Source organism: Giraffa tippelskirchi, chromosome 3 (assembly GCF_054371585.1).
Source record: "Giraffa tippelskirchi isolate mGirTip1 chromosome 3, T2T-mGirTip1v1.2.pri, whole genome shotgun sequence".
NCBI lineage: Eukaryota > Metazoa > Chordata > Mammalia > Artiodactyla > Giraffidae > Giraffa > Giraffa tippelskirchi.
The window spans coordinates 160628312-160652873 of NC_137277.1; the positions used below are offsets into that span (position 1 = coordinate 160628312).

The 24562-nt window shown below is 41.6% G+C and overlaps 1 protein-coding gene across 7 annotated transcripts in view; it reads right to left on the bottom strand.

The window, feature by feature from the left end:
• BARD1 (BRCA1 associated RING domain 1) overlaps positions 1–22690 on the bottom strand; it is a 77460-nt gene extending 54770 nt beyond the window's left edge. For 4 of the 7 annotated variants that reach the window (XM_081583041.1, XM_081583037.1, XM_081583035.1 and 1 more), the window contains exons 1-3: positions 22415–22690; positions 7859–7915; positions 1695–1843 (exon numbers count right to left, since the gene is read on the bottom strand). In XM_081583041.1, coding sequence (XP_081439167.1) covers positions 1695–1843; positions 7859–7915; positions 22415–22557 — 349 coding nt within the window. In that variant the 5' untranslated portion in view covers positions 22558–22690. The remainder of the gene's footprint in view (positions 1–1694; positions 1844–7858; positions 7916–22414) is intronic. The other 3 variants (XM_081583036.1, XM_081583039.1, XM_081583040.1) reach the window with 3 other exon arrangements.
• Positions 22691–24562: the final 1872 nt, after the last annotated feature.

The window sequence follows — 24562 nt, forward strand, 5'->3', positions numbered from 1 at the left end:
GTCTATGGGACTTTTTTACAGCACTCCTAGCAAGCTAACATCTGACTATGCAGCTGGAGAAGAATCAAATCAGAACATCATGACAGCCACAAACAAAACAGCACCCAAATTTCAATGCCTGGCCAACATTCCTAAAAGGCCACACATCTTTAAGAACCTGATGCGAGCCACTTTCACAAAGACATGACATTTTTCACATCATACACTTAACTCAAGAGAATCACTAATCCCCACCCTCAACACTGCTAAAGATGCATGGACTCTTGATTAAGAATTCCTGCCTAATCAATGGTATAGGGATGGGGAGGGAGCAGATCATACACCCATCTTTTTTAAATATAAAGTAAAACACTATCAGCACTGTCTCTGATAAAGAAGGAAAAGAACACAGATGAACTAACAAAACTTTTCCTCATTGTGCCTTTTAATAGGTTTATGCTATTTTTTAAAGGTAACTGAACTGAACTTTTAAAAATACGTGCATATAAAATTATATCTGAAAATAAGCAAAACTTTATCACCATAGCACATTTTATCATGAAAGAATAGAATCTAATACAATAATCAGAAAAATAGATAAAGAAAACTTTTCTTTGGTAAACTATGGTTCAAAGTCTTCTCAAAAATATGGACCTGGTCAGTAAGACTCAAAGTAGTTGTCTTATTTCTTTATTTTGCCCAAACAACTTCACCTTTAGTAGTTGACAATAACGTATCGTGTTGGAAAATAAGATCATAAATTTTAAAAAATAGAAATTCTACCATTTTACATGAGCTTAATCAATCATTCATGGCATCCTACCAGTCAAGAAAAGGTTCTTCCATAAACACAAGCTAACATGGTATTATTATCTGGTCAATAAAAAACCAATTCCAATATCTGATTATGAAGATTCAAAATGCTTTACTTTCTTTCCACAGCTGATTAGCTCTCAGCAGAAAGCACAATGGGAAGATACAGTTAATACACAGAGTCCAAGAACAATTTGAAAAACATTAACCTCTGTTTAAATAGAAAAGAAAATGAATATTACATTTTTGCTCTTTCAAATGTGCACATCTAATAAATCTGTAGGAAAGTGATACACAGAAGGTTGCATTCTGTTTTGTGAAATGATATTTAAGTGAGTTTTAAGGACAAAATCATTATTACTAGGGACAAAAATCACTATTCCATATATACTATACAGAAATTATTGTTAACGGTAAAAAGAGGGCAGGAGGAGAAGGGGACGACAGAGGATGAGATGGTTGGGTGGCATCAATGACTCAATGGACATGAGTCTAAGTAAACTCCAGGAGTTGGCGATGGACAGGGAGGCCTGGTGTGCTACAGTCCAGGGGGCTGCAAAGACTCGGACACAACTAAGTGACTGAACTTAACTGAAAAAGCAGGTAGTATAGGTGAGGAAAAATCTCTGAACTGACAATCAAAAGAAACAGGTTTTATTTCTCTTGCTCCTGGTACTAACTGTATGGGAGACTTTGGGCAAGATCATTTAACTTCTCTGGACCCTGGCTTCTCATCTATAAAATAAGGGAGTCAGACTTAATTATCTCTAAGGTACCTGTCACCTCTTGATTCATAGCACTATAAACCTTCAAATCTGAAATAAGTCATTCATATTTTATACATTTATAAAATCAATATGAACCTCTGTTATTTAAGAGAGACAGTGATAGTTCCTTCTTACCTGAAAAATCAGTGTCGTGCAGCAAATTCTGAAGCTTACTACAGAGCTGGATCATGCTGTCCAGCTGTCTGTTTATCTTCACATCTTGTATCCAGGCTGGGGTATAACACACTGGACATCCGCTTCCAATGCAATCACTTACACAATTACTTAAAAAGGATCAAAAAATATATAGATATCAACATACATTCAGCAGGATCTAAACTCCAAAAAATAAACAGCGTGAACAGAAGTAAATGAAGCAGAGACTGTTCTAATAAACATTGGTCAATCATAAAATATTAGTTAAAACAGTGTTTTTGAAAGTGTATATGACACTAACACACACATCATGCAATCCACATCTAAAGTTGCTTATGTAACTTGCTACGAAGAGACTATACCTGGCCAGACAAGAGTCTGCATAATTTTTCCCTGTAAATAAATCTATAGCTTCTAAAGAGAGTACAGAGGGAGATTAAAAAAAAAAATTTCGTCCCTAATGCATACAAGCCATGCATATGAACCTTTCCTATTCTAAACCTAACACTGTGCTTCATAGAAATTCCCAAAATTACTACAAAGACAGAGGTAAAGGTATTTTTTCTTTTATTTATGTACAAGTGTCTAAAGGCTTTTAAAGTAGTTTTTGAGAAAAGATTTTGGTTCTTTCAGGTACTTTTAATCTGTAGACTCAGTTAAATGACCTCAGATTATCTGTCCAAGAGTTACAATCTCATAGTTAGAAAGGCTTTTCTTAAATTTCTTGGTGGCTCAGACGGTAAAGAATCTGCCTGTAATGCGGGAAACCTGTGTTCGATCCCTGGGTTGGGAAGATGTCCTGGAGGAGGACATGGCAACCCACTCCAGTATTCCTGCCTGAAGAATCCCTATGGACAGAGGAGCCTGGCAGGCTACAGTCCATGGTGTCGCCAAGACTGAGCGACTAAACACAACACAACACCACCATTTGTGACTCCAATGAAGATGTGCACAAGCTTTTGTTCACGATTCCCCCCTGAAACCTATCTGTGAATCCCGAAACACGAACCTTCTACACTGCATGGTGGGAGTTCCCTGGTGGCCGAGTGGGTAGGATTCCAGGCATTCACTGCCAGGGCACAGGTTCAGTCCCAGCTTGTACAGCTTGAGATTCTGCAAGCTGTACAGCACAGCTGAAAAAAACAAAACCAAAAAAAAACCTCCCGCACTTTCTTTAGATTCACCAGCTGGGCTGCAGCAGGAAGGGGTAAAATAATAGCTGTAACAGCCACATCTCCTCCAAACACCACACCCCTTTTCCTGTGACCCTCTTGTCTGCAGGGAGAGGACTCCTCCCACAGGAGCCCCCTTTAGAATATTTAACCTGTCTTCTACTCAGCAAAACAAAGAAATTTGTAAAAACGTAACAACTGCGCCACCCTGCCATTTTTTCTTTGGTTGGCCAAAGTTATTTTCCCTTAAAAAGTGTTGTTTAATATTACCATGCAATGTGTTCATTATCATTACTTTTAAATGAATTAGTATTGTTTAAATGTCTCAGTTTTACATGGGAAAAACACACACCCATAAACAAAAGCTCTTTGGGGGGCTCAATTTTCAAGAATGCAAAGTGGTTTGAGCCCAAAATGTCTGGGTCCCCCTGCCACATATCATGAAGACTTACATCTGAGAGTTCATGAACTACTTTTACTTTTATCAGGGACTGGCACGAAAGTATGATATTCTGAAGCTGCCAGAACATGTCAGTAAGATAAAAAACCTGTGTTCCCACCAACCTTCCCTTGACTCTAAGGCTTCAGCTGCACTGCGACATATTAAAACCATCTTTTAAAACCGCATGGTGGTCAGAGAAGGAGAGGGTAGGATGACTTGAGAATAGCATTGAAACATGTATATTACCATATGTAAAATGGTTGACCAGTGCAAGTTTGATGCATGAAGCAGGGCACTCAAAGCCAGTGCTTTGGGACAACCCAGAGGGATGGGGTGGGGAGGGAGAAGGAAGTGGGGGGTTCAGGATCAGGGGATACATGTACACCCGTGGCTGATTCATGTCGATGTATGGCAAAAAACCACCACAATATTGTAAAGTAACTAGCCTCCAATTAAAATAAATTGAGTAATTAAAAAAAAATAAATAAATAAAATAAAAAAACAACTGCATGGCAGGAGTTCCCTGGTGGCCTAGTGGTTAGGGTTCCAGGCATTCACTGCCACGGCCCAGGTTCAATTCCTGGTTGGGGAACTGAGATTCCACAAGCACCCCAAAGTGAAAACAAAACTTCATGGCATTTACAGCACTGGTCAACAGCTTTAATATCTCCAAATCTCCAAGAAACATAAACAGCTACCCTAATTCTTGGCACCATACAATGAAAATAAATCAAAACTACACTGAATCAGTTCTTTCTTCTGTTCACATACAGATGACCATTTTTTCTTTTAAGATGGTTCCCATGCCATCTATGGGGTTGCACAGAGTCGGACACAACTGAAGCGACTTAGCAGCAGCAGCAGCAGCATGCCTCTCTTGATCTTTCATTGGTTGTTTTAAATCACAGATCCCTTCAGAATCCAATTAAAGGTATGGTCACACACACATACACATGCCTTACACATAGACCCCTTCAGAATCCAATTAAAGATATGGAACACACACATATACACATGCTTTACATACAATTTCAAGTTTGTTATGCTCTAGATGTGTAACTGATCTATTATATACAGTAAGTGCAACCCTGAAATGAAATAAATCTGCTTATTCCAGAGTGGAGACAGGGAGCAGACAAATTTTAGATAGGCATTATGGGAGGCCTTCTGGAGGAGGTAATATTTGAGCTGAAATGCAACTGATGAAAAGCTAGGCTCACAAAAATCTGGTGGACAGAATTTTAGACAGGCATTATGGGAGACATTTGGAGGAGGTAATACTTGAGCTGAAATACAACTGATGAAAAGATAGCCTCACAAAAATCTGGCAGAAGTACAGTTCAGATGGAAAAATCAATGAGTGCAAAAGTCCTGGGGCAGGAGTGAGATTGACATGTTTAATGAACCAAAAGGAGAAGGTGGCTGAACAGTGTGGTCTGAGAGGCAGTCAGAGATTGCCCTCTGCAGAGTCTTGTGGACCCCAGTGCAGAGTATTCTGATTGTAAAAGGAAACCACTGAAGGATTTTAAGAGTGGTAATGACATGAATGTGATTCGGATTTTCAAAAGATCACTCACAAGAATGTAGAATATGGAGAAGGGGACCAGCTCTGAACGTTTTACAATAGGCCAGGGAGAGATCATTTGACGGTGGCTTGGACAAAAGCATAAACAGGAAATAGAAAAGTGGGAAAATGAAAGACTCAGGGTACCTTTTTAGGTGAAACTGAGAACTTTATGATATGAGATAAGCAAGAAAAATAGCAGCCAGGTGTGCCTATTGGTTTCTGCTTTGAGCAACTTTGGTACCATTTATTCCAATGGCACCGTTTACTGCTATTAAGATTACCGAGGCAGGAACAGGGTAAAGGCGAGGACAAGCAACAGATATGCTCCGAACATACCAAGCCTGGAATCCCGCTTCATCATCCAAATGGAGTTATCAGGTAGGCAAGAGATACTCTTTCCTACCCCATCCTCCTGCTGGATGTGCCCCAGGGAGCAGATCTATGTTTCTACATAGAAACAAAATCTGGACCCTAAGCATAGCCGCCTCCCACAGTCCCCAGCGCACCCAACTCACATGGTAAATTACTTTCATATGTGCTTAAACTTCGTATCGCAGTTTGCTCATGCCAGGTAATTTCAGTCATAACTTGAAGTAATTAAAAGATTGATTCAAAGGAGGATATATTAACCCTGTCTCACAGACAATTGAACTAAGACATTCACTCCTTTAATTGATTTCCTCTTGAATAAGAAATAAGATGAGATGAAAATCTAACATTCTAATCTCTCAGCCAGGGCTTTAGCAGATACAATTTCATACCAACTGTTATGGCTTGAATTGTGTCCCCCCACAAAAAGATGCTTAAGTCTTAAACCCCAGGACCTGTGATCTTATCTGGAAACAAGGTCTTCATAAATGATCTAGTGTAGATGAGATCATCTACATCTGCTGGATCATCGAAAAAGCAAGAGAGTTCCAGAAAAACATCCATTGACTGTGTGGATCACAATAAACTGTGGAAAATCCTGAAAGAGATGGGAATATTAGACCACCTGACCTGTCTCTTGAGAAACCTGTATGCAGGTCAGGAAGCAACAGTTAGAACTGGATATGGAACAACAGACTGGTTCCAAATAGGAAAAGGAGTATGTCAAGGCTGTATACTGTCACCCTGCTTATTTAACTTATATGCAGAGTACATCATGAGAAACGCTGGGCTGGAAGAAACACAAGCTGGAATCAAGATTGCCGGGAGAAATATCAATAACCTCAGATATGCAGATGACACCACCCTTATGGCAGAAAGCGAAGAAGAATTAAAGAGCCTCTCGATGAAAGTGAAAGAGGAGAGTGAAAAAGTTGGCTTAAAGCTCAACATTCAGAAAACTAAGATCAGGGCATCTGGTCCCATCACTTCATGGGAAATAGATGGGGAAACAGTGGAAACAGTGGCTGACTTTATTTTTGGGGGCTCCAAAATCACTGCAGATGGTGGCTGCAGCCATGAAATTAAAAGACGCTTACTCCTTGGAAGGAAAGTTATGACCAACCTAGACAGCATATTTAAAAGCAGAGACATTACTTTGCCAGCAAAGGTCCGTCTAGTCAAGGCTATGGTTTTTCCAGTGGTCATGTACGGATGTGAAGAGTTGGACAGTGAAGAAAGCTGAGCGCCGAAGAATTGGTGCTTTTGAACTGTGGTGTTGGAGAAGACTCTTGAGAGTCCCTTGGACTGCAAGGAGATCCAACCAGTCCATCCTAAAGGAGATCAGTCCTGGGTGTTCATTGGAAGGACTGATGTTGAAGCTGAAACTCCAATACTTTGGCCACCTCATGCGAAGAGTTGACTCATTTGAAAAGACCCTAATGCTGGGAAGGATTGGGGGCAGGAGGAGAAGGGGACGACAGAGGATGAGATGGCTGGATGGCATCACTGACTCGATGACATGGGTTTGGGTAGACTCCGGGAGTTGGTGATGGACAGGGAGGCCTGGTGTGCTGCAATTCATGGGGTCGCAAAGAGTCGGACACGACTGAACGACTGAACTGACTGAGATGGGATCATTAGGGTGACCCACCTAATCCACTGTAACCGGTATTCTTAGTCTTACAAAAAGTGGACATTTGGACACAAACAGGCTACTCTGGCCACCTGATGTGGACAGCCCACTCACTGGAAAAGACTCTGATGCTGGGAAAGACTGAAGGTGGAAGGAGAAGAGGGCAACAGAAGATGAGATGGCTAGATGGCATCACCAATGCGATGGATATGAACTCGGGAAAACTCTGGGAAAAGGTGAGGGACAGGGAGACCTAGCCTACTGCAGTCCATGAAATTGCAGAGTTGGACACGACTGGTGACTCAACAGCAACAAAAGGCACACAAGGGAGACTGCCACATGAACTTGCAGGCTAAGAGCAGAGTGATGTATCTCTAAAAGGAAAGACTGCCAGAAACCAAAGATTCTCTACCAGAAGGTAGGAGAGAGGCATGGTACAGATACTCCCTTACCTCCCTCAGAAGGGGCCAACCTTACTAATACCTTGCTATCAGACTTCTAGCCTCTACCACTGTGAGACAATAAATTTCTGTTGCTCTCAAAGTCAGCTGGTTTTTGGTACCCTGTTACGGCAGCCTTCAGAAACTAATACAGTAAATGCTAAGAACTTAGGTTTCATAATTTGCAGGGGCCTAGATGCAAAATTAACTGGAAGAGTAAGAGAGGCATATTTGAATTATATAGTAATTAATTTTCTCCCCAAACTTAGTAAAGGTATTTTCTAAGCTTTGTACCTGTTGATAAGTTATCCTCTTTGACCTTTTAGCTTCTGATTTGTAAATTAAGACAGATAAACGTATCAAAAGGAGATAATGTACAGTAAGTCACTTCGAAGTCCATGAGAGGTATACAACAGAAAGTAATACTAGTATCAACATGATCACATGATTATTACCTTAGTAAAAAAATACACTTACGTTAAATATGTGTGTCTATCAATCATAAGCCATCATTACTTACCTACAGAAGATGTGCTCACATCCGCCTAAGCACACAGGCTCCTTCAGAATATTAGTGCTGTTTGAAGAAAGAAAAATAATCAAGACTTAGGTCACTGTTAAACATTTTTTGCCCCACATTTCACGAGTCCAAGACCCAACACTACTGTACTTGTTTCTCAAAACATAAGATATTAAGGTCATATTCATTTGAAAGGCTGTAACTCCCTGATTAAATATTGTATCATCACACATCTGCTGAATTCAAACAGCAACTACCAAACTCAGGACAAACTGTAACACTTTTTATAATGCATATGCTGTGAAATCATAGAAAGAAGCAACTTTGCTCAATATCTCTGAACCTCTTACAAGTAAAACCAACCACTGGCCACTTCTTTCAATTCATGATTCAAAGTGTAGACCATAAATCTCAAAATGAGACCCACAAATAGAATGACTATACAGCGTACTGTCCAAAGGAAAATACTTCTGAGAGTGAAGGGGAGTGATAACTGGATAGAACAGCAGGTGTAAACCAAGACTGTCACAGAAAAATAGGACATCTGGTCCCCTTGACCATAAAAATTTATGGTTTCCCATTAAAAAAAAAAAAATTGCTTTCCAGTTGTTGTCAAGTAGCCATCTATTTTCTACAGATGTCTTTTCAGAAATGCAGCTATCCTTTCTATTTACAGGAAATTGTTTTATTCTTTAAAGCAACTGGGAATAGGAATCATCAGGTTGGCAGTCTGCAGAAAATTAAGTATCCCCAGCATTGTCCATCAAAAAACACCTGCTAAGTTTGATAACCCTAAGAAGGCTAAAGCTACTTAACTAATAAACACAGATCAAGTCATTAAAGTCAGAGGGCGTAATGAGGCAAGAAAAAACAGGAGAAGTAAAGCTTTTTAAAAATGACCTTTTTTTGGTTTATTATACTAACCCTAGGGCCTTTAGGTATTTACATCATTATTATCCAATTAACTCTGCACACATCTCACGTATCAATAAAAATAGTTTTCTACATTTCTTGAAAGATCAAATGCATCACACTGCACATTTTAATAGATATGAACACTAAAGTGAAATTGAGCTTTCAGCAAGAGTGCTAAAAACAGAGCACACCCACAATGTTATTCTCAAGATATTGAAAATGGTGCTCACTGACATTATAAAACCCATCACTTTTTAAAAACTCAGAATATCTGATTTCTCTATCACACTACGTAGAACATTGTGATAAAAATATGACTTGTGCCAGCAACTTCTGGCAATTCAGATGATCTCTGCCACAATGCTCACGCTGGTCTTATAATTTCTGTTCATTATTTGAGCTACCAAACCTAACCTCTGATCTCCGAATAAGTGTGTTAAACTCTACTTCATTACAAGCCTGCCTCTGAGATCTCAAAAGTGGTGTGACCAAAAGTCCTCTTATCATAATATCCCCCCTCCCTTTTATCCCATTACCCTGACCAAACCTCCACATTCAGGTTGCTCTCCACCTGGAGAGACTTCCATTCAGTATTAGCTGCTTGGATTCCCTACCAGCCCAGGCCACAGAGTTTTACATGCTTCAGCACCATCTTCACCACCACCCTAATTCTACTAAGCTCTCAGACACTCAAGAATGCCAATCTACAATGCAAGACAGGCCCCCCCAGTCAGCTCCTTCCATGCCTGCACTCAGGCTCTGAATAATCACTATAAAAAGACAGAAATATATACAAACTTGTCTCTAAAACTCATCAGGTAGTTTTCCTCATTTTGTATCTTTACCAAAATGATGCAGTAGATGTTCTGTGAGTAAACAAATAGATGAATAGACTATTAAAACAATGCCCAAGCTCTAAATCCCATTAATCTTACTGAAGCCAAACTGTGTGAGCTTTGTCTCACCAGATTTATTCCTACTTCCCCACCCTCCAGGTTCAGAGGGAAAGACCTCCTTCAGTCATTCTTCCTTCTTAAAATGTGCTGCTCTATTTGTCCTTGGATCCCTTCTCTTCTCGGCTTTCTAAGAGTCTATTCTCGTGACTATGGCCACCTTTCATCTTCTAGCTGCATCTAAACATGCAAAGTTAATCTCTCCTGCAACATTAAACGGAGAAGGCAATGGCAACCCACTCCAGTATTCTTGCCTGGAAAATCCCACGGATGGAGGAGCCTGGTAGGCTGCAGTCCATGGGGTCACTAGGAGTCGGACACGACTGAGTGACTTCCCTTTCACTTTTCACTTTCATGCATTGGAGAAGGAGGTGGCAACCCACTCCAATGTCTGGAGAATCCCGGGGACAAGGGAGCCTGGTGGGCTGCCGTCTATGGGGTCCGCACAGAGTCGGACACGACTGAAGCGACTTAGCAGCAGCAGCAGCAGCAACAATAAAAAAAAAAACCTTCAGATCCTACCCCCGACTCTACCTTCCGCCCTAGCTCTTCCCTTTCTTGTGTATTTAAGATCTTAAATAAGGAATCTCACCAGCAAATCTAGGAGTCCCCAACCCTTTATAGCACCAGGGACTAGTTTTGTGGAGTGCAATTTTTCCATGCACTAGTGGGGGAGTGGGTGCAGTTTGGGGATGATTCAAGAGCATTACATTTATTGTGCATTTTATTTCTATTATTATTACATCAGCTCCGTCTCTGATCATCAGGCTTTAGATCCTGGAGGTTGGGGATCCCTGAGATAATCTGCCTTTTCTTCCTAGCTTTAACTCCCATCACTCTGTTCACACTGCTCACCAACACACGTTTTGGTCCTCATTCTCCCCGACATCCCTGTGAAATAACATCAACCTCACCTTCTTTCCTGAAACTTTCCCTGAGTTTTAATTTTCTTACAGTACATTTATTTGCTGAGTTCAATACTTCCCTAGCTGTTTCTTTTCCTATTTCTCAATGGAGGTGTACCCTCAGGATGCAGCCCACAGCCTTCTGGCTTTCTCTGCCAATATTTGACTCAATGACTTGATTCTATTTATAAACTTAAACTTCCTTCCTAAAATGACTCTGAATTTCTTGATCTACAGTTCTTACCCTTCACCCCAGCAACAAGATACTACAGTGCAATTAGCAATGAATCTAGTACTATGAATAACTGGTCAACTATAGTAATTATTTAAATTAATGACCTTGAAAATATTTTTTATTGCTGTTAATAAATGAGAAAAGACACTGGGAGAGTGAATGAAAAGTACATGCATGTGTGAATTAGGGGAAGGAGCAGGGAAAGGAGTGTTAATAGCCAAAACTGGGAGTAGTTCAAAAGAATTCTAATGGAAGAGCTCAAAGAATAGACAGGTTACCCAGAGGGTGACACCGATTTCTGTCAAAAGTGAGACTTTCTCAAATGACTAGAGCTTCGCTGAGAAGACTCTCTGGAATAAACGAATTCTTATTAAAACCACACAATACCTACCAAATTTTAAATGTGCCAAACTTTAACTCAACTATTCTCTGCCAGCAATTTACTCTTCAGATAATCTCAGATGCTTGCAAAACTGAAACTTCAAAATAGTAAAGATACCTATCTAAACAAGACACCAAAAGCTTCCAGAAACTAAGATAAAATGTTAGATATATACACATACATATTTTTTTAAAGAATTCAGAATAGCATAAGTCATCTCAAGGGAGACAATGGACATTAGGTCTTCACAGTAGTGACTAAAAATTATTTTGTACTTTGAATACGATATCCAGTAGATCAACAGTAGAAAGTTGATCACTGGTAATCAGAAAAGTCATCTTTCAGAGTAGGAAGTTAGGAAATTAACAAATAATGCCCAAAACAGAAAAAACTCTAGAACTAGCAATAGAAACATATTTGGTCATATGGAAGTTAAAAGAATTAAGAGATGAAAGAGGCTGTACCTGGAGTATAGAACTCAAAGGTGATAGGAATGAGGCAAAAGAATGTTTCACTACAGTAGTACAGTCTTTGTCCCATTGATTTTGTCAACTGTGTTCAGGCATTTTTTAATTTTCAATTAAAAAATTTTAAATGTAAAGACACATAGACAAGGACATTCACTCTAGGCTAAGTCTTGTGTTTATATAGCACAAGACTGGAAACTAAATTTCTATCAAGGAAATGGTTAAATAAATCATGATATATCTACCTGATAATTGGTATTCTCTCATCTGAGGTACAAAGTGCTTACACAAATGGAGAACCACTTAAGGGACACACAAGTAATTGATCGCAGTGGGTTCTTGAAGAAGGTTCAGACTTACTTGTCATTCATTTAACAAATACTGAATGACTGCATACTGTGTTATTTTAATTCTCTGGCATATACATGTATTACTTTCAGGTTTTAAAACCCAATGTAAACATTTCTTCACAATTTGGTTACTCCAAAGCAAAAGCTGCTCTTATCACAGCAGTCAGTGTCTGTTAACATTTCTCGAACACCTTAAGTCCAATGCCAAGCCCAGGACTGCTCAGACTGTCCCCAGTCTAGAATATATCAACATTTCCTCCTCTTCCAACACTATTCAAGCCCAACACATTTTGCAAATGCTCTCCAGGATGACAGAATAAAAGTGACACTAAACAAAGAAGCATAGAAACACTTGGAATTTTGTTTCCATACCATTCACTTCTGCAGAATCTGTACCCCGCAGCAGACACACACAGGACACAAAGCTGACTGCATTATACTCCTTCCTAAGGGGCTTATTAATTTAGTTAGGTAGCTTTATAAGCCAAGTTAACACATGACTTAAGTACAAAATGTTCTAAAGTTCCACACAAGGTATCAAGCGGGGGCTCTGGAAACCAATTGTGAAAACTAAGTATTTCATATTTAATCTTCCTGATTCCATTTTTTTTTTTTAAGTCTCCAAATAGATCGTAGTCGTACGGACAAGAAATATTGACTTCCATTTTTTCTGAGCTCCCCAACACACCATTACCTACCTAGCATGGTGCTATGTGATTTCAATAAATCCTTAGTGAAAAAATCAAGTGGACGACTGCGTACAAAAATGCATTTATATTAGCAATTCTATTTTATCTTCACCCTGTATTTCGTCTGATACACAGGGGAAAAAATCCAGAGGAATAAGAAAATATATTTGCATGGTAACAGGATTTCTGCACCTTGAAAATTCAGCTACTTTACTTTTTTCCATCTGCCGTCATACTTTTGTTACTTTACATGTAGTTGATTTAGAAAGACCTGTAATCAGAGGATTATAACTAAGCGAAGAAATAAGTAGGGAAAACAAACTTTTTTTTTTTTTATGGTCTTACTGACAGAAAATTTTCTTTGCAAAGAAGAAAAAGAAAGTAAATTCAGTTGAGATCGCAATACTGAGGCAGACCTATTTCTGAACTGAATTGGTCCCTAAGTTTCCATGAGATATCAACTGCTATTTAATATTAGGCAAGATAGCTACTAGGCTTCCCTGATGGCTCAGTGGTAAAGAATCCGCCTGCCAAGTAGGAGACTTGGGTTCAGTCCCTGGGTCCGGAAGATCCCCTGGAGGAGAAAATGGCAACCTACTCCAGCATTCTTGCCTGGGAAATTCCATGGACAGAGGAGCCTGGAGGGCTACAATCAATGGGGTTGCAAAAGAGCTGGACCTGATTTAGCAACTGGTACTGCTGCTGCTAAGTCACGTCAGTAGTGTCCAACTCTGTGCGACTCCATAGACGGCAGCCCACCAGGCTCCCCAGTCCCTGGGATTCTCCAGGCAAGACCATTCTCCAGGCAAGAGTGGGTTGCCATTTCCTTCTCCAATTCATGAAAGTGAAAAGTGAAAGGGAGTCACTCAGTCATGTCCGACTCCTAGTGACCCCATGAACTGCAGCCTACCAGGTTCCTCTGTCCATGGGATTTTCCAGGCAAGAGTACTGGAGTGGGTTGCCATTGCCTTCTCCAGATTTACTGACTAAATAACAACAAAAACAAAGACAGCTACTACAGTGCTCTTACATTTCAGAAAATAACCATGCTATTTTTAAGCATGGACCAACACACTTACCAAAATGCAGAGGCTCACCAAGTTAATTAAACAATCTGGGTTTTTTTCTTGAGGGGAAAAAATAAAATTGTTAGCAAATAAAGGAATATGGACAATGACACAAAAGCATATTATTTTGCAAAGTTATTCTGTATTTCAGATTCAAGTAAATCACAGGGAAAAATAATAATTCACGTCTGATTATTCAGTTCAGTCACTCAGTTGTGTCCGACTCTTTGTGATCCCATGGACTGCAGCACACCAGGCCTCCCTGCCCATCACCAACTCCTGGAGCTTACTCAAACTCATGTCCATTGAGTCGGTGATGTCATACAACCATCTCATCCTCTGTCATCCCCTTCTCCTCCCGCCTTCAATCTTTCCCAGCATCAGTTTCAACTGAGTCAGTTCTTCACATTAGGTGGCCAAAGTACTGGACTTCAGCTTCAGCATCAGTCCTTCCAATGAATATTCAGGACTGACTTCTTTTAGGATAGACATGGACAGATTGGATCTCCTTGCAGTCCAAAGGACTCTCAAGAGTCTTCTCCAACACCACAGTTCAAAAGCATCAATTCTTTAGCACTCAGCTTTCTTTAGAGTCCAACTCTCACATCCACATATGACTACTGGAAAAACCATAGCTTTGACTAGATGGACCTTTGTTGGCAAAGTAATGTCTCTGCTTTTTAATATGCTGTCTAGGTTGGTCATAACTTTTCTTCCAAGGAGCAAGCATCTTTTAATTTCATGGCTCCAGTCACCATCTGCATTGATTTTGGAGCCCCCAAAAATAAAGTCTCTCATGGTTTCCATTGTTTTCCCATCTATTTGCCATGAAGTGATGGGACCAGATGCCATGATCTTTGTTTACTGAATGCTGAGTTTCAAGCCAACTTTTTCACTCTCCTGTTTCACTTTCATCAAGAGGCTCTTTAGTTCTTCACTTTCTGCCATAAGTGTGGTGTCATCTGCATATCTAATTATTTAGTGTTAATAAATATTGAATAAATCAATGAGTCAAACATCAAAGGGGTTAACAGAATTCTATATATTAATGTCTAATAGAACAGAATCTACTATTATGAGACAGATAAGCCACAGAGAATATCATGTATATCCAACTCAAACAGTTTTGGTTATTTTGTCTTCCGATATATTCCCTTTCTATCAAAGCAAAACAGTATCTAAGTAACTACTGATACTCCTGTCTTTAAAGTATCACTTCCCCTACCAGGTGGCTCAGCCTGTAAAGATTCTTCCTACAATGCAGGAGACCCAGGTTCAATCCCTAGGTTGGGAAGATCTCCTAGAGGAAATGGAAACTCCAGTATTCTTGCCTGGAAAATCCCATGGATGGAGGAGCCATAGGCTACAGTCCATGGGGTCGCAACGAGTCAAACACGACTGAGCGACTTCACTTCACTTCTTTCCCCTACCTGGTGTTCAAATACTGAGTTTCAAGGCTTAGACATAGGCATTCACCTTTGAAAGATGGAGTATTCCTGCCGTATTGGTAAACAAGGATCACAGTTATCAGCGATTTCAACCCTGAATTTCTGAGCCCTAAGGGCAACCAGGAAGGAAAACAATACCTCCAATCCAGCAGTCAGTAGCCTGCAGCCACTCCCTACAGTGAGCCCAGAGGCTACTGGCCCCAAATAGCTGAGATGCCTATGAAACGAATGACTTCTGTGAGCCCAGACTTGCATCTTCCCATACACAGAAAAGTGCTAAACTCCTTAACCTGAGATATCTGGTTTTAATTCACAAAAATACTTTTGATATTCAGACTACCCGCCTTTTGTTGCAAACTTCTATGTAAACTGACTCCGCCCAGCCCTCACGAAATTCTCTCAGGGTTACGTGACATGCTGTCCTGTGCTTGAAGTCCTAAAAATTCCCACCGAATAAAATATAACTCTCAAATTCTAGGTTGCGACTATTTTTTAAGTCGACATTTTTATACCCTCTTTCCCACTCACTTCCAGGAGTATGCTTTCAATTGCCATGTATTTGCTGGTAACTTTCAAATTTGCATTCTGAGCAGGAAACTCTCCTCAGGCCCAGATCTGCATAACAGTAACTTCACTTGCAAGCCCATCTCCTCCGCTACAGAGGTCAGTAACTAAAGGGTGCTCAATGTGTCTGATAAGTTTCCCTAGCAGTCACAAGCCCTATATAACACCAGGTCTGTGTAGCCTGTTACGGGACTGTGCATGTCCTGGTTCCAGCTCTAAATCCCTAGGGGCAAGACCTGCACCTTTACATCTGCCCTGTAGCCTTATTGTTGTTGTTCAGTCACTAACTCCTGTCCAGCTCTTTGCAACCCCATGGACCGCAGCACGCCAGGCTTCCCTGTCCATCACCAACTCCCAGAGCTTACTCAAACTCATGTCCATCGAGTCTGTTACGTCATCCAACCATCTTATACTCTGTCATCCCCTTCTCCTCCTGCCTTCAATCTTTCCCAGCATCAAGGTCTTTTCCAATGATCGGGCTCTTTGGATCAGGTGGCCAAAGTATTGGAGCTTCAGCTTCAGCATCGGTCCTCCCAATGAATATTCAGGTTGACTTCCTTTAGGATTGACTGGTTTGATCTCCCTGCAGTTCAAGAGACTCTCACAAGTCTTCTCCAGCACCACAGTTCAAAAGCATCAATTCTTCAGCTTTCAGCCTTCCTTATGGTCCAACTCTCACATCTGTATATGACCACTGGAAAAACCATAGCTTTGACTATACAGGCCTTTGTCAGCAAAGTAATGTCTCTGCTTTTTAACATGCTGTCTAGGTTTGTCACAGCTTTTCTTCCAAGGAGCAAGCATCTTTTTATTTCATAACTGCAGTCACCGTCCATAGTGATTTGGGGTGCCCAAGAAAATAAAGTGTGTTGTTTCTCTATCTATTTGCCATGAAATGATGGGACCGGATATGATGATGAAGCCTTAGTCACTGTTTACTATGGGTAATTATCCCCCAGGAACCTATGGAGGATTCCTGGCATTTCAAATGAACTAACCAGGTCCTCTGGTACTTCCACCTGCAATATAATCTTAATCTAAATGCTTTAATATCTTAATTTAACAAACACTAAGAAATTATTATGTCCAACACTGTGGTTGCAAATGTGAACCTACCCTTATGAAATGTGTAGTATAAGTGAAAGAGACAGGTGTCAATCAAAGAAATCAAAATACCACAGAAGTAAATAAATCCCACAATTTGGAGGACATGATACAGTGGTTTGTGCCCTTTTCTATGTGTATATCCAACTTGACTAAACAATTTTAAATGATATTTTGCATCCAAAACACGCTAATAATTCCAGAATCTGAGAACAGGAAAGAGTTTGAAAAATCAAGTCATCCATTTTCCTCATTTTACTTATGAGGATGCCACAGTCCAGGGAAAGTTACACAAGTGGCTCTCCTTAGGGAGTAACAATGCTTCTAATCTAGGATCTGACCTTGTCCTAACTCTGCCCACCTGACTCACTCCCTTGTCATTCTATATACTTTTTAGCATATTTTCATTTGCTATAATCTTCTATCTGGCTCCACCTATAAAAATCTATCCAAACCCCAATTCACAAGCCCAGGAAGCTTTCCTCCATTAGCCCCACACAAGTACTCATTTCTGCATCCCCTAATTTACCCTGGATTGTGTGTCAGAGTAACACATTTCACCTCTTACAGCTAAAGATGCCCTCCTTGAGGGTGGAAAGCCTCAGGGCATCAGAACACACAGGTAGTGTCTCAGCAATTGCTCATTGTCCTAACAATGAAGGCAATAATCATCCCATCAAAGGATCGATGGCCTGTAAAAATGCCTCTGAACAATCAGAACTAATGAAGAAAGACAAATTCCTGATGCTGCCATCAGGAATTCTATCCTTTATTTTACAAGCATCCATATAGCAATTCAAACAGAACACACACTGCTCTGAGTACCTTATAAATATTAACTCATTTAATTCCCTTAACAAACTTACTAAGTAAAAACTACTACTAACTCATCTCGCAGATGAAGAAAAGGAAACATATAAAGATGAAATAATTTGTCCAAAATCACTGAGTCAGGATTTGAAGCCAGGATCCAAAATCCATTCTCTTAACCACTAAGCTATGCAACTGCAAAACAATGTCAATCACTTTCCTATTAATAAAATGACCAGAGATAATTTAGAAAAATAAAATCGCCTATCTTAAAAAACACAAACCTACGTTTTTACTTTTTTCTAAAAGTTGATTTAAAAAATCATTAGAATAAGGACTTATAGTATAACACAGAGAATATTCAATATCAATAGTTTATGGTAATAAACCATAACGGAAAATATGAAAAAATGTACATATATGATAACTGAGTCACTTTGCTATACACCAGACACTAACACAACACGTTGTAAATCAACTACACTTCAATTTTTTTAAAAGTCACTAGAATTCCAAGTTAAAATTGTGGTAGATGCTAAACTCCAACCCCCACCAAAAAAACATATCAAGAGGTATCTAATTACTTTAACTCACAAAACAGTGTCAAATGACACCTGGGCTTTCACACTACATTTCCTAATTCCTGCTTCCTTTAGGAACACATTATTCTCATGCTTTCTGTCAGCCTCTCAAATGACAGTCTTCCTGTCTCATTTTTCCAAATCTTTAAATAGCTACTATCTGATTGTGAGGCATGCACTTAACACAAATGTCACATCTGGCCTCTTGAACAATTTCATCAGCTTCGCCTTGAAGTCATACTCATGTTAAAGGTCAAGAAAGGATGCCCTGTAATGTAGCCAATCCACCCACCAGTAATGCTTGCTCCAAAACAGATACCATGTGCTACACAGGACAGGTGACAGCTGGGAACTGGAGATGGATAACAGCTGCAAGCTGAATGTGAGGGTAATTGGGGTAATCATTAGCCCACTGGGTAAAACTGTGAAGCTCTATAAAAAGGACACACTGACACACAATTGCAGATAATATGACGTTGTTTTGAATGATGCCTAGCAAAAGTAAGCAGCAAGGCATCCTGAGTTGCTCCTTTTAAGCTATGATACAGCCACTGCTGCTGCTGCTAAGTCGCGTCAGTCGTGTCCGACTCTGTGCAACCCCATAAACGGCAGCCCACCAGGCTCACTCGTCCATGGGATCCTCCAGGCAAGAGTACTGGAGTGGGTCGCCAGTGCCCTCTCCGATCATACAGCCACTAGGCAAAGCGTAAGTGGGAAGACTGGGCTGGTTTTCTCCCATACTTTACTCGCCACAGACAATGCCAAATGTGCAGTGACAGGAAGAGGAACACTAATCATTTCTAAACATTAAATCCCATCTGACACTAAATTTTCCACCAAAAAGGATTTTTTAACCTTAAGATGTTTTCAAATAATTTTGCAAACTATTGCCTATGAACCAAATCAAGCCTGTTTTTGTACAGCCTTTGAGCTAAGAATTTTTTTATGTTTTTAAGGACTGTAAAAAACAAAAGAACAGACAATGTGTGGCCAGAAAAGCCTTAAATATATACCATATGACCCTTAGAGAGTTTGCAGAGCCCTATGTTAAAATAAGCACAAAAGGAATAGCTAAGATTTAGTTAATTCATCAGTGGTTCACATATTAATTTTGTGTTTTCAATCACTGGAGTTAAATATTATTAACCATGTTGGATGAGTTGTATTAAGAGTCTGGACCTAGTTACTGATGGCTAGTTTCAGTCTTTTGGCTCTTATTGTTTGCTCACTTTAGTAAAACTGGAAAAGTACTGGTAGGGGATAAAACTGAAACTGGCCTTATTAGATTTCAGGACAACCTAAAGATTATTCCTACAGATTACCTCTTTTGTCCACTTTCCCCCAAACCATTCAGCAAGCAGACTGTATTTTTGTATTTTTATAAGACACTTGTTGTAGGACTTCCCTGATGTCCAGTGGCTAAGAATCTGCAACGCAGGGGATGCGGTTCCATCCCTGGTTGGGTAGCTAAGATCCTACAAGTTTTGTAGCAACTAAGCCCACAAGTGACTCAACTACTGACCCCATGTGCCGCCAAGGAAATATCTCCCACATAACAGAAGGAAAAAAGAAAAAGGTCTCACATGAAGCAACTAAGACCAAATGCAGCCAAATAAAAAAAAAAAAAAGACAACTATTGTCAATCACTTGTTCTATGATAATCACCACAATGGCCACCCCAACAGTCGAACTCTACTGTCTAGTGAAGCAACATGCTGCCACCCTCACAACTTTCGTTGACTTTTAAAGGTGTGACTACATTTGCTTCTGTTATAACAACCGGCGGAGCCGGTTTGTTTGAAATTTTTTATTCTCAGATGGATGACCTGTGTGCTAAGGGAAAACACACAGAATTAGAATGTCTTCATGTACAAACATGCCACTTTTCTAGAGTGTTATGATGTCATTTCGTCACAAGTTTTAAAGTTTTTTTAAAACAAAAATATAAGTACAAACTCTGACAGTTAAGCCCTTTCAGTTTGAAAAAGTTGCTATATTACTTATGCTTTCTGTACAACTAAGTTATGCAAGTTGGAAATCACAGTGAGAAAACAAAAGTCCAAAAAAGAAATATGATAGAACAGTCACAAGAAGAGAGAAAAGCTGCCAGAGTGATAGCGATGCAGAAATACTGAGCTGTGCACACAGCAGGGGCTCAATAAATGATTTTTGAGCATGAAAGTGAGATAAACCCTCTTCTGGTTTTATAAACTTTCTTGAAAGAGATAGGAATACCAGACCACCTGACCTGCCTCTTGAGAAATCTGTATGTAGGTCAGGAAGCAACAGTTAGAACTGGACATGGAACAACAGACTGGTTCCAAGTAGGAAAAGGAGTACGTCAAGGTTGTATATTGTCACCTTGCTTATTTAACTTCTATGCAGAGTACATCATGAGAAACGCTGGGCTGGATGAAGCACAAGCTGGAATCAAGATTGCCGGGAGAAATAGCAATAACCTCAGATATGCAGATGACACCACCCTTATGGCAGAAAGTGAAGAAGAACTAAAGAGCCTCTTAATGAAAGTGAAAGAGGAGAGTGAAAAAGTTGGCTTAAAGCTCAACATTCAGAAAACTAAGATCATGGCATCCAGTCCCATCACTTCATGGCAGATAGATGGGGAAACAGTGGCTGACTTTATTTTTCTGGGCTCCAAAATCACTGCAGATGGTGACTGCAGCCATGAAATTAAAAGACGCTTACTCCTTGGAAGGAAAGTTATGACCAATCTAGACAGCATATTAAAAAGCAGAGACATTACTTTGCCAACAAAGGTCTATCTAGTCAAGGCTATGGTTTTTCCAGTGGTCATGTATGGATGTGAGAGTTGGACTATAAAGAAAGCTGAGCTCCAAAGAATTGATGCTTTTGAACTGTGGTGCTGAGGAAGACTCTTGAGAGTCCCTTGGACTGCAAGGAGATCCAACCAGTCCATCCTAAAGGAGATCAGTCCTGAATATTCATTGTAAGGACTGATGTTGAAGCTGAAACTTCAATACTTTGGCCACCTGATGCGAAGAGCTGACTCACTGGAAAAGACCCTGATGCTGGGAAAGATTGACGGCAGGAGGAGAAAGGGATGACAGAGGATGAGATGGTTGGATGGCATCACCGACTCGATGCATATTGGTTTGGGTGGACTCAGGGAGTTGGTGATGGACAGGGAGGCCTGGCGTGCTGTGGTTCATGGGGTCGCAAAGAGTCGGATACCACTGAGCAACTGAACTGAACTGAACTGAACTGACCTCTATATTAGGAGAAGCTACAGGAAAAGGAGAAGCAAGGAATACCAGTCATAAAAATGATGGAATGAAAACCTTGAAATTAAAGGATTCCCATGGTGTAACAGTATGAAAAAAAATAAGCAAAAGTTAGTAACACATAGCATCTCTAGGAGCTGGAATCCCAAGCCACAGTCTTTGATCAAACCAAGGAAATGTGGAATTGAATGAGCAATTGGCAGTGTCCATTACACTGGCATCTTCAGTCAATCGCCAACAAGGGTACACAAAACTACCCCTCCCCAAATAAGGCTGCGATGGAGAACTGGTCAAAGGGGGCCAGTTCAGCAAAATGACTGCTGCTTTATATTTAGCGGGCCTCTTCAAACCTTACAGCCCTGGGCCTAAAGTTCTGAAATTACCCGGGACACAAGAACCAGGGGCAAGGGGAACAGTCCAGATGCCTCAGCCCTACCGATTCAAACTCTGGAGGCGGGAACTGGGATCCTCCTCTTTAGCCACACCTCTAGACTCTTTTGCCCGCTAAAGTTCAAAAACTACCATCTTAGATGGTGTTTGGTGCAATTGAAAGGCAGAAAGTCGCCCGGAAAGGACTGAATGGGGCCCAGACTGGGGAGAACGAACACCAGATCCCTGTTGTTCAGTCGCTAAGTCGTGTGGAACTCTTTGCGACCCCCTAGACTGCAGCGGGCCAGATCCCTGGGCAGGTACTAACACTACTCGCCCGCCCAAACAGGGGGCGGGAAGGGGAGCGGGAATGAGAGGAGGAAATCGGAGGTTTGAGGAGACCCCTGGCCACACCGCGGCCCTCCCGGAAGCCCCGTCGAGAGTCAGTCTTTACCAGCGTGAGCAACGCAGCAGCCTTTCCAGCCGGTCAAGCGCGGCGCGGCTGTGGGCCCAGGCCCCGCGACCTTCTGGCTTCATGGCGGGCGCGGGAGAAGGCTGGTTCCCGGAGCGGACCCTTGGCTGCCGGTTCCCCTGCATCGCTCCGCCCTCGCGGGGTAGACTCCTCCGAAGGCGGGAGGCTGGGAGAACTCGGGCAACCTCCGAGACGCCGCAGACCGGAGACCGGACTCCTCGCCCCCAGCCCAAGCAGTTCCTAGGTCTGGGCCAGCGCGGGTGGGCGGGGCGCGCGGGTGGGCGGGGCGCGCGGGGTGGGCGGGGCAAGGCCGAAACGCGCCAAAAGTAGGGACGCGCCAGCCGGTGGGGCGGGGCCTAGGCAAAGGGAGCGGCCGCCGCAGGACTCTTGTGTTGGCGGGAAAGGGGGCGGGGCCACAGGCTGTAGGGAAGGATAAATGCAAAAAATCTGAGAAGGTTCTAAGGCACTTTCACTGAATTTAATCAATGGAAAGTCACAAGCCGAGAAGTTTTAAGTATTATCTATGTTACTCGCTCAGTCGTGTTTAACTCTGCAACCCCCGTGGACTGTAGCCCGCCAGGCTCCTCTGTCCATGGGACTTTCCAGGCAAGAATACTGGAGTGGGTTGCCATGCTCTCCTCCAGGGGATCTTCCCGACTCAGGCATGGAACCTGGGTCTCCTCATTGGCAGGCAAATTCTTTACCGTCTCAGCCACCAAGGAAGCCCTATAAAGTGTGCTATTTCGACAGTTGCTTTGTTTGGAAAAGCTTTGCTGTGACACTGAAAATGCCACTCTTCAGTCCTAAGAAAGTATCTTTCTTTTCTTTCCCCACTTCCTCTTCCACCCTCACCTCAGGCTTTTCTGTTATCGCCATATATACAGACGGGCTTTCCCGGTGGCTCAGAGGGTAAAGCGTCTGCCTGCAATGAGGGAGACCTGGGTTCGATCCTCGGGTCGGGAAGATCCCCTGGAGAAGGAAATGGCTACCCACTCCAGTAGTCTTGCCTGAAAAATTCCACGGACAAGGAAATGGCTACCCACTCCAGTAGTCTTGCCTGAAAAATTCCACGGACAAGGAAATGGCTACCCACTCCAGTAGTCTTGCCTGAAAAATTCCACGGACAGAGGTGCCTGGTAGGCTACGGTCCATGGGATCGCAAAGAGTTACACACGATTGAGCAACTTCACTTAGATATATACAGACACTAACTGCTACTCACCCCTTCACCCTGCCTCCATCCACTCCACTGCCAAATCTTTGCAGTTTCCCCCCCTAACCTACTCTCAAATTTTCCCATTTCTGTCTTCACAACAGGTCCAGTTGTATCATTTTCGCCTAGATTTTCCCCATCACCTTCTAGCTGATTCCCCGGTGTCCCCCCAAGTCCCCTTCAATCTTTAAGCTACACTGCAACTGTCTAAAACATTTCCAAATAAACCCATGGTAAGAAGTGGAAGGAGAAAACTAAAGATTTGATGAAGGTGAAAGAGGAGAGTGAAAAAGTTGGCTTAAAGCTCAACGTTCAGAAAACTAAGATCATGGCATCTGGCCCCATCACTTCACGGGAAATAGATGGGGAAACAGTGGAAACAGTGTCAGACTTTATTTTTTGGGGCTCCAGAATCACTGCTGATGGTGACTGCAGCCATGAAATTAAAAGACGCTTACTCCTTGGAAGGAAGGTTATGGCCAACCTAGATAGCATATTGAAAAGCAGAGACATTACTTTGCCAACAAAAGTCCGTCTAGTCAAGGCTATGGTTTTCCCAGTGGTCATGTATGGATGTGAGAGTTGGACGGTGAAGAAAGCTGAGTGCCGCAGAATTGATGCTTTTGAACTGTGGTGTTGGAGAAGACTCTTGAGAGTCCCTTGGACTGCAAGGAGATCCAATCAGTCCATCCTAAAAGAGATCAATCCTGGGTGTTCATTGGAAGGTCTGATGTTGAAGCTGAAACTCCAATACTTTGGCCACCTCATGCGAAGGGTTGACTCATTGGAAAAGACCCTAATGCTGGGTAGGATTGGGGGCGGGAGGAGAAGGGGACGACAGAGGATGAGATGGTTGGATGGCATCACCGACTCGATGGACATGGGTTTGGGTAGACTCCGGGAGTTGGTGATGGACA